The 22,840-nt window shown below is 36.9% G+C and overlaps 1 protein-coding gene across 2 annotated transcripts; it reads left to right on the top strand.

Moving 5' to 3' along the window:
* The first annotated feature begins 527 nt into the window (after positions 1-527).
* On the top strand, positions 528-21,678 carry srl (sarcalumenin). Of its 2 annotated transcripts, XM_047801274.1 has the most exons (7): positions 528-684; positions 12,230-12,328; positions 12,691-12,786; positions 13,958-13,993; positions 17,856-17,972; positions 18,221-18,454; positions 20,025-21,678. In XM_047801274.1, exons 1-7 carry the CDS (start codon positions 627-629, stop codon positions 20,834-20,836), a joined length of 1,452 nt encoding a protein of 483 aa, XP_047657230.1. In that variant the 5' UTR covers positions 528-626; the 3' UTR covers positions 20,837-21,678. The 2 variants fall into 2 exon arrangements, with proteins under 2 accessions (XP_047657230.1, XP_026997372.1); XM_027141571.2 differs by lacking the exon at positions 13,958-13,993 and having other exon boundaries at positions 20,025-21,677.
* Positions 21,679-22,840: the final 1,162 nt, after the last annotated feature.

The following is a 22,840-nucleotide window of genomic DNA, read 5'->3' as shown; positions in this document are numbered from 1 at the left end:
TAGTAGATCAATCAATACCTTCAAAGGGCGTGTGAGTGATGCACTGGGCATATTTAAGGATCCTGTGATTCCCAACACAAACACGATGAAGACCACTGTGATTAACATGGGAATGCACTGGGGACACTAATACTACAAAATATCAGTGGTGGTTTGCAAGCTAAATAGCTGGCAGTGGTTGGAATTGGTAAAAGTGTAAGGGAGCAGTCTGGGACTCTTATAGAGAATATGAAATGGTGATAATTACTGATAATAGTTATAGTACCAGAGCTCTGCCCCACTTGCTCTTCACTCATTCTCCAGCCCAATATAACCATGTAAGCCTTGCTCCTGTATCCAACAAAAGTATTATTATCCCCTTGTAAAATGGGGGTTGGGGTGGCTGATTTGGCATTACAGTCATAATGGCTAAAAGAGACATTCAGCTGCTCTAGTATGTTCAGTCCTCAGTGGCAAGCCATTCTGCTTTGACGCTTGTGAGGACCAACCTCCTTGCACACTGTGACGCACACATGCTCCACCCAGCTGTCCTCTCTGAGTGACAACCTAGCTGCTGTGTGCCCCTTGACCTTCTGAGAATGGTATATATAGTCACCTAAGTTATCAGAGTTCTCCTGGCAGCCAACATGAGGGTCTTAGATTTGATCTGGTGTTTCATCTCTCTACTGGCCCTGGCCATGACAGGTAAAATGCTTAACACTAAGTTTTTTGTTTGGTTACTTCTGAATAGGTTTGTTTAAACAGTATACAATTTTTCCTGACTCTCAGAATACCATGTTTAAGTTCACATGTTCCTTTTTGGTGTAACACAACTTCTGAACACACGTAAATTAGGAATTAAGTGTCTAATTGATAGTTAACTTAAATATATTTATGAAAATATTAAGACATTTATCATTCTTGAATCCAAACTAATGAAGCGAACTAGAATCGTGAAGAGGATTATAATAATAGTGTTATTTATGTTAGTTTTTAACCAATTGTTTAGCCAGTTGCTAGCCCTGAGTGATGAGGTAGACTGTCTTATTGGGACTATAAAAATAGTTTAAATCTTGACGCATTACTCTCAGTATTGATGTTAAGAATAAAATGTCTGTTAAAAAAAGGTTTATGTATACATATAGGTTTAAGGTAATCAGTATTTGTTCAATTTTATTTAATGACAAAAGATCCTTTTTTAATCAGTTGGTAGGGCTGAAATCTTTTACCCTCAAAGAGTGTATTGTGGAATGGTAGTGGCTTAAGTGCTTGCATTGTGTGTCAGCTGCCTTGAAGCATGGCACCAGCTGATGGAAAGGCCTAGAGCTTGGCAAGCTGGAAGTCTAGAAACAGTAGTTGATTTGCCTGACAGCTTGGCCTATTTGTGTTCCTTGTGTTTTACTCCATCACAGAACAATAAATAATATGTGACCAGGTTTTTAATTGTTTAATTAGCTAATAGTTTTTACATTGTTTTAAAGTCTTTCAGTTATTTTTTTTATTTTAATAGCTTTTTGGCCAAAGAAAGATTCCTCTTCGGATTTAAGATAAAGTATCAAGTTAATCTTACATATTTCAGGTTGAGGAGTTTGTCCAATAACCCTAATACAAAGTGTTAAATATTTCCTACATACCACCATTTTAGAGTTAAGTTATGCATCGGCTTTTTTGGTTAGATTCTGACAGGAGCCTTTACCCTTGTTCTGACCTTGGGTTCCCTGCACCCAGGATTCCATCAGGTATCTAAGATTGGAAATTGCCCAGTAACTGGATACTGTCCACTATAGATCTCTGTCCTCTCACCCTCTTTCCCCTCCCACTCCCTTTACCTCTCTTATCCCACCCTTAATCTTTTTTTTCCTACCTCCCACTCCCCAATTTACACACAACACAGCTGCTGTCACCCTGCACTGTCACAATCACAAATTATTCCAAGCTGCTGCCCATACATGGCTTTATTGCAACACCTATGCTTATAGATAACTTTATAAACATGTTGACAAGTTTTTTTCATGTTTTTATTAATATTTTTAAGGCAAATTATGTCCTACTTTATATTATAGTTGTGCATCAATCAAGACTATTTCAATCAAGATAAAGTATAAGACAGCAATAAATAGTACTATAAGATGCGATGATGGGTAAGATGTAATGATAGTACTATAAGATGCAATAATCATAATCCACCTGTTTGGTCATATATTCTTGTGTTTAGAAGCCCTTTCTAAATTTAAAAACTGTCTATAATGGGTACTGTAATTCTACAGACCTAGAGACCGAAAAAATATGCAAGTGATTATTTAAATAATTAAATTATTTAGAAGAGAATAATGATGTAACCCTGTAGTATTATTACAATTATTATTTCTATTATAAATGTGAGCTTGTCATACCATTCTTATATTATTCAGTTTGTTTTGGCCCTAAAAAATGTTCTCATCTTTATTGATGGGACTGGTCAGGGTCACAGATTTACACTCGATATGGATTCTACCAAATCCAAGGGCAATAGTGACTGTATGAGCTATTTATCTATTTTTGTTTGTGTAATGTTAAAATGTAGTTTATTTGTTAAGTGTTAATTAGAATATGTTTACTTTTCTTAGTATTCTGCTAATTTTATTGGTTTAGTATTTCTTGTCTATTGGGTAAGGCCATGTGCACCTAGGGGATAAAAGGGGTTCAGTTGTGGCAGCCCAGAATGCACCTGGGTGGGCCTATGGTTTTTACCAATTTGTCAAGCCAGTTGGGCACAAGGAGCAGGAGATGCAAAATTGTTTGTTTGCTTGTAAACCCTTTAATAAAGGGTACCAAATGCATCATCTGGCTTGGACTCAATCCTTTAACTGCGTAAACCACAACCCATGGTGTATCTTGGTGATTATTTGAGTTATTTTGGAGTTAAGTTTGATTAATTTTTTTTTATTTAATTTAATTTGACAAATGGTCACTACAGTGACTGACGAAAACCTGAAACAGAACAAAAATGTAAGAATGTAAACATAGAGTGAATTTAGCATAATAACATTACTCTGGGTTGTTCTTTTGGTCCCATTTAATATGGCATGGATTCCTTGACTAAATATAAAAGAGTTGATTTTCTCTTTGTCATGTATTTAAATTGTTGAGTCCTTGTTCTTGAGATCTTGTATTAAGTAGCCTTGACTCAAGGAAGATGTTAGTATCCCATCAACAAATCATAATATAGTGAGTGTTTTAGTAAAAGGGCACACACCTTCTTGTGGTATTGAATGCATGAGGTGCACAGGGTAGACAGGGATGAACTTTTAAGTTTTAAGCACAAAAAATTGTAGAAGACCTATTTTTTCATTTTTATTTGTCTGCATGGACTTTTAACCCAGCATGTTAAAAACATGTAACTTAAACTCCATAGCATTTGTCTTATTCTGTTTTCATAAATGTTGAAGCATATATATACTGAAGGTATACTAAAAGTACATTCTTTCCAAATCCCCACAGACATGTTCTAAAACACAGACAAAGGAGTGGGGGCTGTTAACTATATGATAGAAATATGTGTTTTTTTATAAGCACTTTATATATGTTTTGATGATAGATTAATTATGTTTTTTTTTTTTAGCAATATTACTGTGTAGCTTGAAGAATTATGTCAACCTGGTCTCACTGATGTAACCATACCATGTCTTGAATGTGAACGAATGGGAAAAGGCACCTTGTTATCTGCATTCAAATATACTTGCTCAAGTTTATCCTTAGGGGGGCATGGTGGCTTAGTGGTTAGCACGTTCGCCTCACACCTCCAGGGTTGGGGATTCGATTCCCGCCTCCGCCTTGTGTGTGTGGAGTTTGCATGTTCTCCCCCGTGCCTTGGGGGTTTCCTCCGGGTACTCCGGTCCAAAGACATGCATGGTAGGTTGATTGGCATCTCTGGAAAATTGTCGATAGTGTGTGAGTGTGTGAGTGAATGAGAGAGTGTGTGTGTACTGCGATGGGTTGGCACTCCGTCCAGGGTGTTTCCTGCCTTGATGCCTGATGACGCCTGAGATAGGCACAGGCTCCCTGTGACCCGAGAAGTTCGGAAAAAGCGGTAGAAAATGAATGAATGAAAAGTTTATCCTTAAGTTTATATTTAAGTTCAGATTATATAGTGTCTTTTTGTTGTTAGCAATCACTTTCGCATAGCACTTGAGGGCCATCACTGGACCTCAAGTACACACACACATATATAACAAAACAAATTTTTTTACAACAAAAAAAATATAATCAAAAAAACTTTACCTATTGATAAATCCCATGGGTTAAAGGAAAGCTGAGGATAAGCATCCCTAATCATCCTAAATATACCTGAAGATATCCCGTTCTGTGATTTAATCTACAAACTGTTAATCATCTGGGATTTTCACACACAACAGTCTCTAAAGTTTACGCAGAATGGTAAAAAACCACCAACAACAAAAAGAAAACCATTGAGTTAGGGACTGTTCTGGGTTGAAAATGCCTTTTTAATAAGAGATGTCAAAGGAAAATGACCACATAATCAATTGTGATGAGCAGAAAAAATATCTCAGATACATACTGTATACAAATATTTCAAATATCTCATCAACACTGAAACTTGAGGTGAATAGACAACCACAGCAATGGGTTCCATAGGAATTAACATGAATAATTAACCACATAAGGTTTCACTGGTGTAAGACAGCAACAGAAATCTTGTGCACAGTGTCAACTAAACCGAACAGTTTAAGATTAGAAACAAGTTTCCTGCTCTTTTGCAATTTTGGTGAATCTTGTTAAATGACAGGCATGGAAATTAATGCGGTCATCTGCTGTTGTAGCCCATCCACCTCAAGGCTTTATAAGTTGTGCATGCTGAGATGCTTTTCTGTGCTGCATTGCTTTTCTTTGCTTCACTGTACTGCTTTCACATGATTGGCTGAGAGCATTACTGCCTAAACTGACAGGTTTAAAGGTGTTTCTTATAAAGTGGATGGTGCTGCAATTAGATGACCTAGGGAGTCTTTATCATAACACAAAGGAATATGGTAATCTGTATGTAAATATACTTGCTATATTTTCTAACAAGAGCACATTTTTTTTCTTGTGTAAAGATAAATGTTAGGATGTTGACCAAGAAAAAGTACAATTATATTATTGGGACTGGCAAAAGGTAAGAAATGATTAAGTATGTCACTTTTAATTCTCTTTTCTTAGTGATTTAATGAACAATCAACAGCAAAGAATGAATTAAACTCCACTTTGATACACATAAAGTAAATCAGTCAAATAAATGCAAAATAATAAAGCTGCATATCATATATACTATTTATTTTATACTACTTGCAAAAGAGCCATCCTTATAGCTCTGACTTGTCCCTACGGTGAGTAATCAAGGTATTGCCAGGTCTACTACAATATACTGTATGAATATCAAATTTACTTACATGAAGTTAAGATTTTCCATGTGATCCATGTTTATAGTGAGAATTTAGGTCATTCCAATATACAGTAGCTACCTGAAAATATATATGATAAAATGTTAGCTAGTTTTTCTCACTTTAGTTTGGCCAAAGTCTTACCAGGCAAATGACACCATTTTCCTACATTAGGAGGAGGTTACTGCTAAAAAAAAAAGTGCTTTAGAACTTTAAATGTACAGTCTTGTGTGTTTTGATGTTTTATTCACATGCTTTATCTTAGTTAACACCAAGACATCTTATAGCTACTTCATCTTATAGCTAAAGTTACTTAAAACAGCTTAGAGAGATTAATGTGTTTTAATAGCTTTATAGTAATGTTTCTTTGGCTATGTTCACACAGCAGGGGTTGCAGGGGTGGCCCAAATCTGACTTGCTAAGCAAATCCTATTTTTTGTTAGGCTTTTCACACTATTTTCAATCATCTGCCCTTCCTGGTATTGAATGTAAAGGTGACACTAACTCCCCTTTAGTGGAATCTGTCTCCAACTCATCTTTCTCTGTCACTGCCATTGTCAGTGCATGAGGGACTTTAAGTGTATTAGCATGGTACTTTAAGAATGGATATTGTAACAAACCAGCTGTACAGAAATATATAAATTCTGAATTTATATATTTCTGATATTAATTTGAAAATTTATTTAAAATTCTTTAAAAAAAATATTTAAATTTAAATTTAAATAAAAAAAAATGTACTCCTAATAAGCAAGCCAGGGGCAATGAGGCCATTCTCAGCAGCAGAACCAAACAGAAGCAGGATATCAGGATGGATCATGCATGTCCAAGGAGCAGAAAGGATACAGTATCTCAGGACTATTGTGTAGCTTCAGAGGGTGAGACTGATTAATACAAATAATACAAAACAAATATGTTTTTAGCCTGGACTCTAGACTGTGGGATGTGGTACCCTGGTTAAGGTGTTGGACTATTGTTTGGAAGATTGTGAGTTTGAATACATGTCCACCAAGCTGGCCCTGAGCAAGGCCTTTAACCATCAATTGCTCTGGATAAGGGCATACATGCTTTTTCTATAAATTTGGGGTTTTGTATGTGAAGGCTCTAACAGGGATGGAGACTTCACATACAAAGTACAAATGGTAGTATTTTAGAATAAATGTAAAATTTGATTTAGGTGTGATATGCTCTTCTGGTTCTAGTAAAGGCACTTGCTGCTGCATTCTGGATTAACTGAAGCTCGTTTATGCACCTACAGGAACATACAGAAAGTAAGGCTTTATAATAATCAAACCTAGATGAATAAAAGCATTAAATCAAATGTAATTAGATTTATTATAAAATTTCTGAGATGAAAAGCTCCAAATGAAAGACTGGAGTTCATAATCTTACAAACACCTTTACTACATATGAAACTGAAAGGCCATCCAGAGCTATAATATAAACTATATAATCATAAATCTTACTTGTAACTACATGTAATCCTAGTACCAGTACTTCTGCCTTGTCAGAATTATGTAGAAGCAAGTTAATAAGCATCTGGTGCGTATAGTTTAACAGCACACAAGGGCCAAGTTTTGGAGGTGTTAAGAAAGTGGTTGGATTTAGAGAGAGTCATGACAGGATGGGGAAATGCGATAATTTTCAGGCAGCTCCAGATTGTATTTTACCAGGTTGATTTGTTTGATGATCTTGAAGGGACCAATGTACCTGGGGCTTAGTTTACGGCAGGGGAGCTTGAGTAGTAGGTTCCTTGTTGATAACCAGACCATTCGTCCCATATGGAAAGGAGTGTGTGGACATCATCAGCGATAGGCCTGTATTTGTGAAGTGAAGTGACATACGGCTAAGTACCGTGAGCCATACTCAGAATTCGTTCTCTGCATTTAACCCATCCAAAGTGCACACACTGCAGTGAACATACACACACACTGTGAACACACACCCGGAGCAGTGGGCAGCCATTTATGCTGCGGCGCCCGGGGAGCAGTTGGGGGGGACTCAAACCCACATCCTTCGGGTTACAAGTCAGACTCTCTAACCATTAGGCCACGACTGCCCCAGTTGTTGTCTGTGAATTGTTCTTTGAAAGATGCACATAGGCACTTTCCCATGTTCCTTGGCTCCATCAGTGCCAATCGTCCACCAGTGGGACATCTAAGGGTTCACCAGACCAAGGGATAATAAGGGTTGATATCCCAGGACGTATTAAAATGGAGTGAGGCCAGAAGTGGTTCATGTTAGGGAGTCACCACAAGGACTGTCGTGAAGACATGGGAGCTGGGGAGATCTGTGACAAAGTCTATGGACAGGCACAACCAGGGGTGTTGATACTGGAAGTAGTTGGCAGGGGGTACGTGTTTGAGCTCAAACAACGCAGGTATTGTCGTATTCCTTGATGTCTGTGTGTACCTTGGGGCACCAGAAGGTGTTCCGGGCCAAGCTGCGTGGTTCTCTGGATGCTGGGGTATCTGGAGCCTGCTGAGGTGTCGACCCACACCATGATATGTTGGCGAAGGGCGGAGGGGAAAAACTGGTGAAATGGAGGACAGTCGGTGAGGTTCCTCCTCCTGCTGTGCCTGGCAAATCTCTTCCATGGTGTCCCAAATAATGCCAATAATTACTGGGACCGGTAGGATGGGTTCAGGGTAACTCGTCACATCGGCAGTGCATCGGCCTTGTTATTCTTCGAACCGTGTAGGTAGGTGACTGTAAACTGGAATTGGTTAAAAAACAGGGCTAACCTAGGCTGTCCTGGGTTACATTTTTATGATCAGTGAGCACTTGAAATGGGTGTTGTGCTCTCTTCAGCCAATTCCTCATTGGGTTTTCCCTTGAACAGGACTGTGAGGGGAGTGGCCACAGAGCTGTGAAGTCAGATAAAGTGGTGGTAAATATTTGCAAACACCAATAAAGTATTGTAGTTCCTTTATGTTACTGGGTCTGTGACTGCATTGTCCTTGCTAGATTCCATCTGTGCCCCCTAGCTGCTGCTGATGTAGACCAGGAATGTAATTGTGTGTCGATGAATCACATTTTTCTGGTTTAACAAACAGGCTGTACTTTAGGATCCCTGAAAGACCTGCCATACTGTGACAAAGACACACTGGTATAGGAGGATCTTGAAAAAAAATTTTTTAAAAAGCTTGGAGTAAACAAAGGTTGAAATGGTAGGAGAGGAGTCACCAAGATGTAGCACTATAGGTGTTGACTGATCCTTGCACAGCTGGAGCACATGACCACAGTAGAATCACGGTTGGTATTCACGTTCCTCCTGCAGCCCATGGAGACAGCCCATCCCAGAAAATGGCTTTGAGGCATTCATGTTCCAGCCACTCTGGGCAGCGAGAGTTCGGATTTCTACAGCGTACGTAGAATGTAGTAGCTGAGTAGAAAGGCACAATTTGTGCTGTCCTGGTGGTAGACGTCTGGCTGATGTGCTATATTGTTATCTACAGGGTTGGTTTCAAATTGTCTGTCTTTAAATTTATAGTCAATATTGATTATATATTATAGTCTTTACAATTTTGCTATTGAAAACATTCATGATGTCCTTTCTACAGCATATTGACAGTATGCACGTCTGTGGTGGTTATATTCCCAGTCAATTTTGCTACAGTATGAAATAAGCTATCTGTAATTATATAATAATTTCGTAGAAGCCAACATTCTGATTTCCGTTATAAGCTTATTATTATTATTATTATTATTATTATTATTATTATTATTATTATTATTATTATTATTATTATGTTGGCTTTGTAGAAGCCAACATTCTGATTTCCGTTATAAGCTTATTATTATTATTATTATTATTATTATTATTAATATTATTATTATTATTATTATTATTATTATTATTATTATTATTATTATTATTATTATTTATTTTAAAAAATGCGGCCTAGGGCCTAGGGCTTTCGTCACGTGACGTCACGTGAAAATTAAAAATTTGCACAAAATGGACATGTGACATATCAAAACACTCAGCACAATGAGGGGGACTGCCCCACGGGTATTCTGGTCACGTCACATGACGTCACGTGACGTCGCATGACGTCAAGTGAAAATAAAAAATTTGCACAACGTGGACATGTGACATATCAAAACACTCAGCACAATGAAGGGAACGGCCCTACGGGTATTATGGTCACGTCACGTGACGTCACGTGATGTCACATGTAGCCCCGCCCCAAAAGCAAGCGAAATCAAAAATTTGCACAACATGGACATGTGACATATCAAAACACTCAGCACAATGAGGGAAACTGCCCCACGGGTATTATAGTCACGTCACGTCACGTCACATGATGTCACATGTAGCCGCGCCCCAAAAACAAGCGAAAAAAAAATTTGCACAACATGGACATGTGACATATCAAAACACTCAGCACAATGAGGGGAACTTCCCCACGGGTATTATGGTCACGTCACGTGCTCATGTCCGCTCACCTCCAAAAGTATTGGCACCCTAGCGGTCCAGTAGCTTTCACAATCTTTCTGTCCACTCACCTCCAAAATGCACCGGCCTTTGCGAATACTTGCACCGTCAAAGCCAACATCAAAGTTTGTCGCAACGAACTTTACAAATGTAGTTATTATTATTATTCTTAGACAAAAATTTATTTAAAAAATGCAGCCTAGGGCTTCCGAGCCACATGCACCAAATTCGGATATGTCGTAGACCCTATAGACTTCCATTATAAACTTTTGAGGTTTATTACTCGGCAAGTTTTTGAGCGATTTACACCGAACTCGGACAGGTTCTTTAGGACCTTACTCCGGACCAAATTTTTATTCTGGAGTTCCGACGGAATTTTCGGTTTTCCCGTAGTCGATGATCGAACATCCCATAGACTTGAATAGGGAATTCCGAAAAGTCCTCTAAGCTCTCACACACACAATTACATCCAACATTAAGAATTGCATGTACTGTTCTATGCAGTATAATAAGTAGAATCCCATAATGACTGCAGTATTGACATGAAATGTCCAAACCCTCAGTAGCCACTTTTTGCCAAAAGTATTGGCACCCCACCGGGTATTCTGGTGACGTCACTCGACACCACATGACGTCACGTGTAGCCCGCCCCCAAAACTAGCGAAATAAAAAATTTGCACAAAATGGACATGTGACATATCAAAACACTCAGCACAATGAGGGGAACTGCCCTATGGGTATTCTGGTCAAGTCACGTGACGTCACGTGTAGCCTCGCCCCCAAAACAAGCGAAATCAAAAATTTGCACAGCATGGACATGTGACATATCAAAACACTCAGCACATTGAGGGTAACTGCCCCATGGGTATTCTGGTCACGTCACGTGATGTCATGTCATGTGAAAATTAAAAATTTGCACAACATGGACATGTGACATATCAAAACACAGCACAATGAGGGGAACTGCCCCACGGGTATTCTGGTCACATCACGTGACGTCACGTGAAAATTTAAAATTTGCACAACATGGACATGACATATCAAAACACTCAGCACAATGAGGGGAACTACCTCACAGGTATTCGGATCACGTCACATGCTCATGTCCGCTCACCTCCAAAAATATTGGCACCCCAGCAGTCCAGTAGCTTTCCCAATCTTTCTGTCCACTCGCCTCCAAAATGCACCGGCTTTGCGAATACTTGCACCGTCAAAGCCAACATCAAAGTTTGTTGCGATGATCTTTACAAATCTAGTTATTTTTGGGGTTTTTTTTTGTTCTGTTAGGGTTGAGAGATACATCTAGTCACAAGAGATTTTATACAGTCCAGGAGAGTCTCCGTCCATGCTGTTTGAAATACTACCAGTTTTGAATGATGAAATTAATGTTTACATTTTTAAGTGGCATGTTTTAAGTTGCATGTGTGATTGTTATGCCAGGGTGCTAATTTTTCTCTCCCTTTTACTTTCAAGAGGAGCTTCGTCATCTAGAGTGTAATAGAATTTTCACTTTAAGTATTCAGTGGCCTTCAGTGGTCAGGGGTCAGATAGTGAGTCTGGTCCAATCTTATTTGATAACACTGGGAGATTACTGGTAAAACTTTTATAGTGTATTATGTATAATATATAAAAATTAAAGATTTTTAAATGTCTCTGTGTACTATATATTGAAAACCACCTAGCCCAACAAACATATCACAGTCCTCCAAAAGTGGAAGTATGAATAGGGAGGACAGAAAAGTTACCTCCATATTTAGCGCTGTCCAGAATACCTGTGTGAAATTTGATTCCAGACAAATTATTCAGTGACCATAAGCCCTCCATATTCATAGTCACATACAGACATTCTTAACAGGATGATTGGTCCTCACTGCTGGATATATTTAGAGTCAGAGGGAAGGCACTGGTTTGGCTGCTATTATCTTCATCTACTGCTGAGCATAGTGATTTGGGAAAGAAGCTGTCCTAGAGGCTTTGAAGCTCTTATGAAACTAGGGACTCCCCTACATTTACATGTATCCATATTCACAGCCCACTGAATAGTGCAAACATGGCTACTTTGTGCCACTGAATTGTTTTATTTTTGGATTTGCAGGGGCTAAATATAAGTTTTGTTTAATGTCAAAGGAGAAGTATTGTGTGGGTCTCAAATCACATTGTGTACCAGACATTTTGTTTTATCCATCCTCTCATCCTCTCATAGTTGTTCAGAAGAGGCATTATTAGTTTTGGTAAATTAAAGCAATGAACAAGCAAGTGAATTAAAGTCCATACTGAGTTTCTTGGAAAGTTATGTCCTGTGACTTGATGTTGATGTTACCTGAAGAAAATGTATAGCTTCATAGATATAGGTCCTCTGTGATTTTCTAAAGTATTTACTATGTTTTTTCTTTAGTAGAGGATGAGGAGGTATTGGATTCTGTACTGAGAGACAGATCCCACATTGATGAGACATTACGACTGGCAGCAGAGGAGAATGCAGGAAACTATGCAGGTGAGAAGACTTCTGGGGTGCATATTTGTGGCTGCTTCTCAATATCCTGAGCAATGGCCTATCTAGGAATAAAGCTATACCGTTAATTACATAATGCACATTCCTAGATCTGAATACAGAAGGCATTTAATGCATGACTATTGGGAAATAATGAATGCATCATTCAATATGGCAAATAAGATGTACCGTATTAGTCACTTATGTGTTCATATCCAATACTCAGTGTCTGTTGAGTATTTACTATGCTTTCTATTTATTTATTTATTTATTTATTTATTTATTTATTTATTTATTTATTTATTTATTTATTTATTTATTTATTTGTCTGTTTGTTTGTTTGTTTGTTTTTGTATTTTCCTTAGCTGCTTTGCAGAAGCTGAGAATGACCTACCACAATTCCATCAGGCCTATGGAACATGCCTACAAATACAATGAGCTCAGACAACATGAAATCTCAGGTATATCACCTAGCTGGTCTCTAGACTTACCTCTGTCCACTGTGTGCAGTCACTGAGTCAAATGTTAAATGTGTTTAAATAAAGGTTAAAGAGTTAATTCTCACATGGCTTTAATACATGGCTTTTAATTTCAGTAGGTATTTTACATGGTGTTGCAAGAAATTGATAAACATGCACTTTAAATTTAGCTAACATAGGTGTGAAATTAGTGTGACACATTCAGCTGAATTCTAGCTGACCTTTGAAGACTCTGGATTGTCCACTGATTTTCTTTTCCTACTAATGTTTCCTACATGTGTTAGTTAACATTTTACAACTTTGTACTATGATAATTAGATAAAGCTTGCAACTTTTTGATTCAGCATGTTTCTAACCTGAGAAACTGACCAGAGTAATACAGACTGATCCAATATGACAATGTATTAACATGAGGAGTTGCTATGCATAATCAATAGTCAAGATTTTCAAATAAATATGCTTATTCCATGTTTTATATAAACCAGCCATAACTATTAAACAGTCAAATATTTAATTTTGTTAATCATGAATATAACAGGGGGGCACGGTGGCTTAGTGGTTAGCACGTTCGCCTCACACCTCCAGGGTTGGGCGTTCGATTCCCACCTCCGCCTTGTGTGTGTGGAGTTTGCATGTTCTCCCCGTGCCTCGGGGGTTTCCTCCGGGTACTCCGGTTTCCTCCCCCGGTCCAAAGACATGCATGGTAGGTTGATTGGCATCTCTGGAAAATTGTCCGTAGTGTGTGAGTGTGTGAGTGAATGAGAGAGTGTGTGTGCCCTGTGATGGGTTGGCACTCCGTCCAGGGTGTATCCTGCCTTGATGCCCGATGACGCCTGAGATAGGCACAGGCTCCCCGTGACCCGAGAAGTTCGGATAAGCGGTAGAAAATGAATGAATGAATGAATGAATGAATGAATGAATATAACATATAGATTATCATCTCTATGGAATCACAGACACTCAATCTGTGATTCATGATCAATGCATCTGCAGTCTTTTAATAACCATTACATATTCTTTCTATCTTTCTTTCTTTCTTTCCTCAATTTTCTTAACTCTCCTGTTAATCCATATTACATTTTCACTGCATTGCAACTCTTTCTATGCTGCTATCATTGTCCTATTGCTCACCTTCCCTACTTCCACTAAACAGCTTATCCGGGACGTACCTTGGGGGATTCAGCCACAGGTGGGTATGATGGGGCATTCTTCTGCATGGCCCCTGCCTGTTCGTCTGACCCCCTGCTAGTGGCTGCAACCATTCATTCTGTAAATGCTATTCATAATTTTATGACACTTTGTGTGACCACATGTGTGGTCATAAGGCATTCAATCATTCATTGTATAATTTGTATCACTGGGTTTCAAGTGTCCTCTCTAATCTATATTTCATAAATAGTGTAATAGATGTTGATTTCAAGAAATATCCATTTTCTCTGTGTCTTCTTTCTTTGTTTGAGTAATTTACATTGGAATTTATGAATGTAACACTGCTTGATGTTGGATATGAGAGTTATGCCCTCTCTGTGTTAATTTGAAGTCTGTGTCTTTTTTTTTACCTACTACAGTTTCAGTACACTGCATAGTAATAACTTGAAATTAAACAGGACACCTATACTGCACTAAAACAATTTTGTACTGAAATAACTTTTATACTCTTTAGTACACACTAATTTCAGTACACAGGTATGCACTCTAATTAAAGCACTCTAAATTTTTTCTCTGGCCATAGTTCTCATGAGATGAGATACTGTATATATATATATATATATATATATATATATATATATATATATATATATATATATATATATATATATATATATATATATAAAATCATGCAGAAGATTATGATCACGATATTAGAAATCATTTATTTATCTAGAATCTTTATTAAAGGAGAAAAGTACAAATGTATACGAAAATATACAAAATATATGTACAATATAAGATATATAGATTAGGGTTAGGGTTACTTATATATGAAAAAAATATGATATATGAAGTGTAGTTTTCAAAATGCAAAGAAAGGAATGAAAATCACATCGATATTCAAATCAACTTCAACATCAACATCAACTTCAAACTAGCATCTTGCACACTTTATATACTTGTAGGACTTAAGCAGATTGAGATGTATGATTAATCAATTATACCAAGCAGTTGCTAATCATCATCAATTTCATATTCAATTATTAACTAAAATATAATTAACTGTGTAGGAGGCTTAAAACTGGGTGAGAAACAGTAAAACTCTGCTAGGTAATGTTGTGGAAGACATTTTGGAAGCTATTTTGAAGAAGCACAAAAGAAAAGACAATGTTTACGACCATAGATGCAGTGGTTGGGCAAGGAAAGCAAGACACATCATGCTTAAGTATATACAGTGATGTGAAAATGTCAGGATCCAGCTGGGACTTTTGGCAATGTGCGTTTGTTTAATGTTCTGTGTCACATGTCTGCCGACCCTTTGTCTCTTCCTCACCGCCTCTGCACACCTGTTCCTTATGTCTAATTGTCTTGTGTATTTAACCGTGCTGCGTTGCTTATGGCAGCACAGAATCCTCGTCCTTGGTCTCGTCTCTTGTCGTGTCTCTTGTCAGATATTGCTTGGTAGTATCGATGGCCTCAAAAAAAGCAAAATACTTATTAGTTTTGGTAAATTAATTATTACTATTTGTTTGTTTGTTTTTAATTAATTAATAAAGTTAAGCAAAATAAATGTAAAGGATACCACCATTTTTATGCAGGCCAGTTTTGTTAGTTTTTTCTTTTTTAAATACTTCTGTTGAACCATAATTCGAAAGTCTAATTTTCATTAGTCAATTTTCAGTATTTTTCTTTATCACGTTTGTTAGTTTTCATATATTTCAGTGACCATTGTGCGCTTTTTTTCTTTAATGGAAGGGAATACCAACAATTTTGTGTGTGTGTGTGTGTATATATATATATATGAACATAGCTGAAGACATGAATATATAGTATCTCACAGAAGTGAGTACACCCCTCACATTTTTGTAAATATTTTATTATATCTTTACATGTGACAACTCTGAAGCAAGTACACTTTTCTACAATGTAATGTAGTGAGTGTACAGCTTGAATAACAGTGTAAATTTGCTGTCCCCTCAAAATAACTCAATACACAACCATTAATGTTTAAACCGTTGGCCACAAAAGTGAGTACACCCATAAGTGAAAATGTCCAAATTGGGCCCAAAGTGTCAATACTTTGTGTGGCCACCATTATTTTCCAGCACTGCCTTAACCCTCTTGGGCATGGAGTTCACCAGAGCATCACAGGTTGCCACAGGAGTCCTCTTCCAGTCCTCCTTGATGACATCACAGAGCTGGTGGATGTTAGAGACCTTGCACTCCTCCACCTTCTGTTTGAGGATGCCCCACAGATGATCAATAGGGTTTAGGTCTGGAGACATGCCTGGCCAGTCCATCACCTTTACCCTCAGCTTCTTTAGCAAAGCAGTGGTCATCTTGTAGGTTTGTTTGGGGTCGTTATCATGTTGGAATACTGCCCTGCTGTCCAGTCTCCGAAGTGTGGGGTTCATGCTTTGCTTCAGTATGTCACAGTAAATGTTGGAATTCATGGTTCTCGAAATTATCTGTAGCTCCCCAGTGCCAGCAGCAGACCATGGCACTCCCACCACCGTGCTTGACTGTAGGCAAGACACACTTGTCTTTGTATTCCTCACCTGGTTGCCACCACACACGCTTGACACCATCTGAACCAAATAAGTTTCTCTTGTTCTCTTCAGGCCACAGAACATGGTTCCAGTAATCCATGTCCTTAGTCTGCTTGACTTCAGCAAACTATTTGCGGGCTTTCTTGTGCATCATCTTTAGAAGAGGCTTCCTTCTGGGATGACAGCCATGCAGACCAATTTGATGCAGTGTGTGGCGTATGGTCTGAGCACTTACAGGTTGACCCCCCAAACTTCAAACTCTGCAGCAATGCTGGCAGCATAAATATGTCTTTATTTAATAAGTAGGTTGAAGACCTACTTACTGTATTCAGGAAACACTTCAACTAACACTTCTTTCCCTGTTTTTGGCATTTATAAAAATAAATAAATGTAAAATATATATATATATATATATATATATATATATATATATATATATATATATATATATATATATATATATATATATATATATATATAATGTGAATAAAGCAATATCCACCTCACAATCAGGTGTCTATACTGCATTTTCTGCAGTAGTATTTATTATACAAAAGGGAATTAATAGAAAAAATGCTATACAATGTGTTGGATTTTTCAGTATTACAAAAAGTCTAACCATATTTGATACAGAAAAAAGGCTTATTTTGTCTGTCTTTCTATAATGATGCTTCACTAATGTAGTGTGTTTGAAGTTTTGTTTAAGTGGCTAGAGATTAATTTCATCTAAACCAAGCAGTTGAACATAGCTGAAGACATACTGAATGTTTACTGCTGCTTTTCTACTTTTGAGGAATACCATTGCTAATGTACTGGGGCAAGCACTGCATGAGGATCTTTGTGTTATTTGTGGCTCTGTGCATATTACCTGATTTGTCTGCATATGAGTTGGCATCTTTCAATGTGGGGGTGAGTTTTTGAGTGGTCAATTATATTAATCATTAAACACCTAGAAGCTATATAGCACATAGATAGATAGATAGATAGATAGATAGATAGATAGATAGATAGATAGATAGATAGATAGATAGATAGATAGATAGATAGATAGATCGATCGATCGATCGATCGATTGATCGATCGATCTAAATAACCCTCTTCCTTAATACAAACTTCTAACTAAGACATAGAGAGAGAGATTTAGAGATAGATATAGACATAATATATAGAGATATAGAGAATTGAGATATAGATAGATATAGACATATAGATAAATATAGAGATAGAACTTTTTGTGTATATATGTGTAAATATTTCCAGTTTTAAAAAGCAATGACCATATATTCTTAACACAAGTGAGATACATGAGTTGCTGGTCTTTTGTATTTTTCCATGACTGTCACACTGCAGATGGAGAGATCACCTCCAAACCCATGGTCCTGTTCCTTGGTCCCTGGAGTGTGGGGAAATCCTCCATGATAAATTATTTGCTGGGGCTTCAAGACACTCCTTATCAGTTATACACAGGTAAGTTCCTATAAATATTTACAGGGGTTGGACAAAATAACGTGAACATGATTTAGAATAATTTCATTATATCAGGAAAAGGCTATATGGAACCTGCTGGGAATTGGCAGTATAGTGAGCATGCTCTATACTGGTAATGACATGCCTGCTTGTAGGTTTATTAGAAACCAAGCTACTATCTCCTAGGCAGTTTTTTCAAAACCAGTGCTTATCTCATTACGTTCCATATCTTTTTTATTTTTCTACAGGAGCTGAACCAACTACTTCTGAGTTCACTGTGATCATGCACGGTGAAAAAGTCCGGTCTGTAGAGGGTATTGTAATGGCTGCTGACAGCTCTCGTTCCTTCTCTCCCTTGGAAAAATTTGGCCAGAATTTTCTGGAGAAGTTGATTGGTATTGAGATGCCTCACAAGCTCCTGGAGCGTGTAACATTTGTGGATACACCAGGAATCATAGAGAACCGCAAACAGCAGGAGAGAGGTAAAATCATAATAGCTAAAAGATTTTATGATGGATCGATAATGATAATATGACAGTAGATCATATGTCAGGTATATTAATATTCTTTGAGTTAGAAAGAAAATTATAAAAACTTATGAGATATAAAAAAAAATTTGAAAAACAAGCAAACAGCAGAGAATGTTTGGTGACACAGTGGAGCAGTCCTGTGCTCAGATCATTGTCTGTGTGGAGTTTTTCATGTACTTTCTATGTTGTCATGGGTTTTCTACAGTTTTCTCCCACCTCTAAAAAACACCAGTAGGTGGATTGGTTATAATAAATAAAAATGTGTCAATATGTGTGTACAGTGTGCTCTGAAATCAACTGGCATCCAATTTTGGGCACATTTCCTAAAAAAGTATAAACACAGTCAGGTCACATATAGTCAGGGCACATGTTTTGTAATTTGTACACAAGCACATTGGATTTGAAATAAAACAAGTAATTGAAGTGTAGACTTTCAGCTTTAATTCACGGGTTTTAAAAATATTGCATTAAAAATTAATGAAAAAACAGACATTTTTAACATAGTCCATCAATTTTCAGTAGCAATAGCCATGACACCGCCTCCATCAAATTTGACAGATGATGTGGTATGTTTTGCATAATAAGCTTTTCCTTTTTTTTCTACATTTTAAACTCTTCCTATAATTCTGGTACAAGTTAATCCTGTCTTCATCAGTTCAAAGAATCCAGAACGGGGCAGTCTAATCTGCCATTTCAGTACTCAAGTGTTGTCTGAATCTTAAGTAAATCCACTGTATTTACATCCATGATGGTGGCTTTTGATTGTAGACTATGACATGATATGCCTAACTCCTAAATATGTAGTTTTTGACTTTGCTAGATGGTGTGAAAGGGATTTCTTAATCCATTTTATAGTTTAGTGGCCATCGAGGCCTTTTGATGTAGCTGAGCACACCAATGCATATTGAGTATATTCCTTTTTAGAGGGAGAACTCTGCATATTGAGAGTTCCACATATTGAGAGTTCCCTTAACAGCTACTAAATGCAAATTTAAAACTTGGAATCAACATTTTATCTCCTTAATTTGTCATGAAATAATGAGGAAACAGGCAACACCTGTCCATAAAACTGCTTATAAGTCAAATTCCCAATTATTTTTGAGCTTGTGATTACAGTACTAAGTACTATAAAAAGGCTGTAATTCCTAAATGGTTAATGCAAATATTTTTGTTATTTATTTGTTATAAACTTTAATTGAAACCGAAACACTTTAGTCACATCTAGATTGCTTCATTGAATTACATTGTTTCATATTCAAAACTAAGTAGATTCTGTAACTGTTAAAATAGTTATGGACCTGAACTTTAAAGAAAGTTAAGGAAAACTTTTTTCAATGAAGGAAAGTTACGTTCTGTGACTTGGAGCCCTGTGGGCTTTATAACTTAAATACTACCCTTAAAAAACAGCTTTGCAAAATTTTAAAGTTGTTTGTTTGCACAATGTTTGTATTTTAAAGCAGTTGTATTCTATAGAATTATATTTCTATATAATTTTACCATTTCCACACAACCTTCTCCACAGGGTATCCCTTCAATGATGTGTGCCAGTGGTTCATTGACCGTGCTGACCTAATATTTGTAGTATTTGACCCCACCAAGTTGGATGTTGGCCTTGAGCTAGAGATGCTCTTCAAACAACTGAAAGGTCGAGAGTCACAGATACGCATCATCCTCAACAAAGCTGATAGCTTGGCCACTCAGGATCTCATGCGTGTGTATGGTGCTTTGTTCTGGAGCCTTGCACCACTTATTAATGTGACTGAGCCCCCACGTGTGTATGTCAGCTCCTTCTGGCCCTATGATTATGCCCCTGACACCAGCCGTGAGCTCTTCAAGCGTGAGGAGATTTCTCTCTTGGAAGACTTAAACCAGGTGATAGAAAATCGACTTGAGAATAAGATTGCCTTTATTCGTCAACATGGCATTCGTGTACGCATCCATGCCCTGCTGGTGGATCGTTATGTGCAAACATTCAAGGAGAAGATGAGTTTCTTCAGTGATCCTGAATTGGTATTTAAGGAAATTGTGGATGATCCAGATAGGTTCTATATCTTCAAGTCAATCCTGGCTAAGACCAATGTCAGCAAGTTCGACCTGCCCAACCGCGATGCATACCGTGACTTCTTTGGCATCAACCCAATAAATAGTTTCAAGCAGCTTTCTGCCCAGTGCTCTTATACAGGTGGCTGCTTACTGGATAAGATTGAAAGGGCAATTACCACTGATTTGCCAGGACTTCTGAGCAGCATCCACTCCAATAAGAACCCTACGCTCTCCTCCTGTGAGGCAACTGGCTGTGGAGAAAAGCCAAAGAATCGCTACCGACGAAACTGAGAGAGGAAAGAGAGAGAAACATGATTAAAGGAAAAAGGGTTAATATTGGTAGTACAGGAGAAGTAGAAACACATACTGCTTTTGCCACAGGCAGAATTGGGGGGCGGGGGGATGGGGGCGCCAGTGGTAAGAATATTTTGATAAAACCTGTTTTGCGCACTGCATTAATGAACTGTTCTAAGTTTGGAAAGGATTTTTTTAATCCTGGGGAAAATTATAGCTGACAGAAAAAATGAGACTGATACATTCATTATGAGACTGACTAATACATTCAGTATAAATTGTTTTGTCTACGAGTAAGATTAGAAAAACAATATTGACAAATTTGTATGAAATCTAGATGGTTGTGGTTCTTTAAACAAAGTGTCTATAAAAAGAAAGAACAAAGTGTTTTTTTTTTTTTGTTTTTGTTTTTTTACAAGTGTCAGTTATATTTGCAGACTCGTGAAAGGATTGGTATACTGTTATATCATGTTATATTCTATTTGGGGAAATCAATGTGCTGAAGGTTTAGTTAGTAAAATTTAATGGGGCACATATTCATACATTTTTACTTAATTTCTTTAAGCAAATTGTAATAGCAAATTAGATCTATTTATAAATATTTTTCCACATGAAGAGAACTCTTCTGCAATGTTCAGTTGAATGTCATATTGAGAAAATTATTTAGTTTTCTATATTTCAGGCATTTTTTCAGAGAAACTTCTTTTAAAATGCTTAATTGGCATATTTCTAGTCCATATGTTTTAACCATGTGAATTTCCAAATGGAAAAAGAAATAAAGTGTTTCTGATCATAAAACTGCCTGTTTATTGAGCATCTCCAGAGACAAAAAGTTTTTCAAAGGTCTCACCATTTCATCAGTGGATTACTTGTATTCTATTTAGAGTAAAATAACTCAATGACAATCAAGTAGATGATCATAATAAATCTCCTTTCAACTCTACTGTATGACTACTGAAGTGATTTATCTTACCATCTTAGAACTGTCATTGCATTGGTCAGTTTTGTTCTTGGGCCTTCAGTAAACATTTGGCAGACTTGGCAGAAAGGAATTAGTGTTAAGTCTATAATGAACTCAGAAATTATACTGACCTATTAGTTTTTTTCTTAGGAGCTCTTGTTTGCAAAATTCCATGTGATTATAAACTGATATGGTAAGGACATTATTTACATTTACATCATTTACTGTCTGGTGTCATGCAAATGAGGAGGGGGTACCTTCTGAACCTGTTTCCTTTTAAGGTTTCTTCCTCGTATCATCTCAGGGAGTTTTACCTTACCACGATCACCTTGGACTTGCCCATTAGGGATAAATGTTAGAGAAATATTTTAACTTTATTTTAAACTACATTTTTATTTTTCTATACTTTTGTAAAGCTGCTTTTAGACAATATCCATTGTTAAAAATATTATACAAATAAACTGAATTGACCTTATATAACAAATTTATACCATAGAGGAGTATCATCTTACATTTGATAGTATATTGTGTCACCCAAAAGCGGATGATTCCTTTATAGGTTTTGGTCTTTAAGGATTCTTCTTTATGTGATCTCAGGAAGATTTGTCACATCTACATTTAATTTATGGAAAGATGCATTAATTATTTCTATTAAATATGTCTATATGAATTTATTTGAAATAAAAGATGCCTGTATGTTGTATTTACTACTTTTGCAGTCAGACATGCAGGAATAGAATGCACTCAACTGAACAGTGAGTCTTGCTCTGCTATGTCCTATGCTCTGTAACTAATCTGTGCTTGGAATACAAGAATAATGTATTTTTAGACAATGATTTTGTAATTATTGTTTTTTTTTTTTTAAATTTAAGAACACAATTTCTTATCTTTGAGAAATGTAATGACAAAAAATGATTCATGCCTTGACTACAGACTTGTTAAAATAATATAAATTTTCTAAATTGCTGTGGAAACCTTATTTATTTATTTATTTATTATTATTTTTATAGCAAATTCAAAGATGATAACAACAAAGACAA

The sequence above is a fragment of the Tachysurus fulvidraco genome, chromosome 15 (genome assembly GCF_022655615.1).
Source record: "Tachysurus fulvidraco isolate hzauxx_2018 chromosome 15, HZAU_PFXX_2.0, whole genome shotgun sequence".
Taxonomy (NCBI): domain Eukaryota; kingdom Metazoa; phylum Chordata; class Actinopteri; order Siluriformes; family Bagridae; genus Tachysurus; species Tachysurus fulvidraco.
This window is presented reverse-complemented; position numbering and strand designations above follow the sequence as displayed.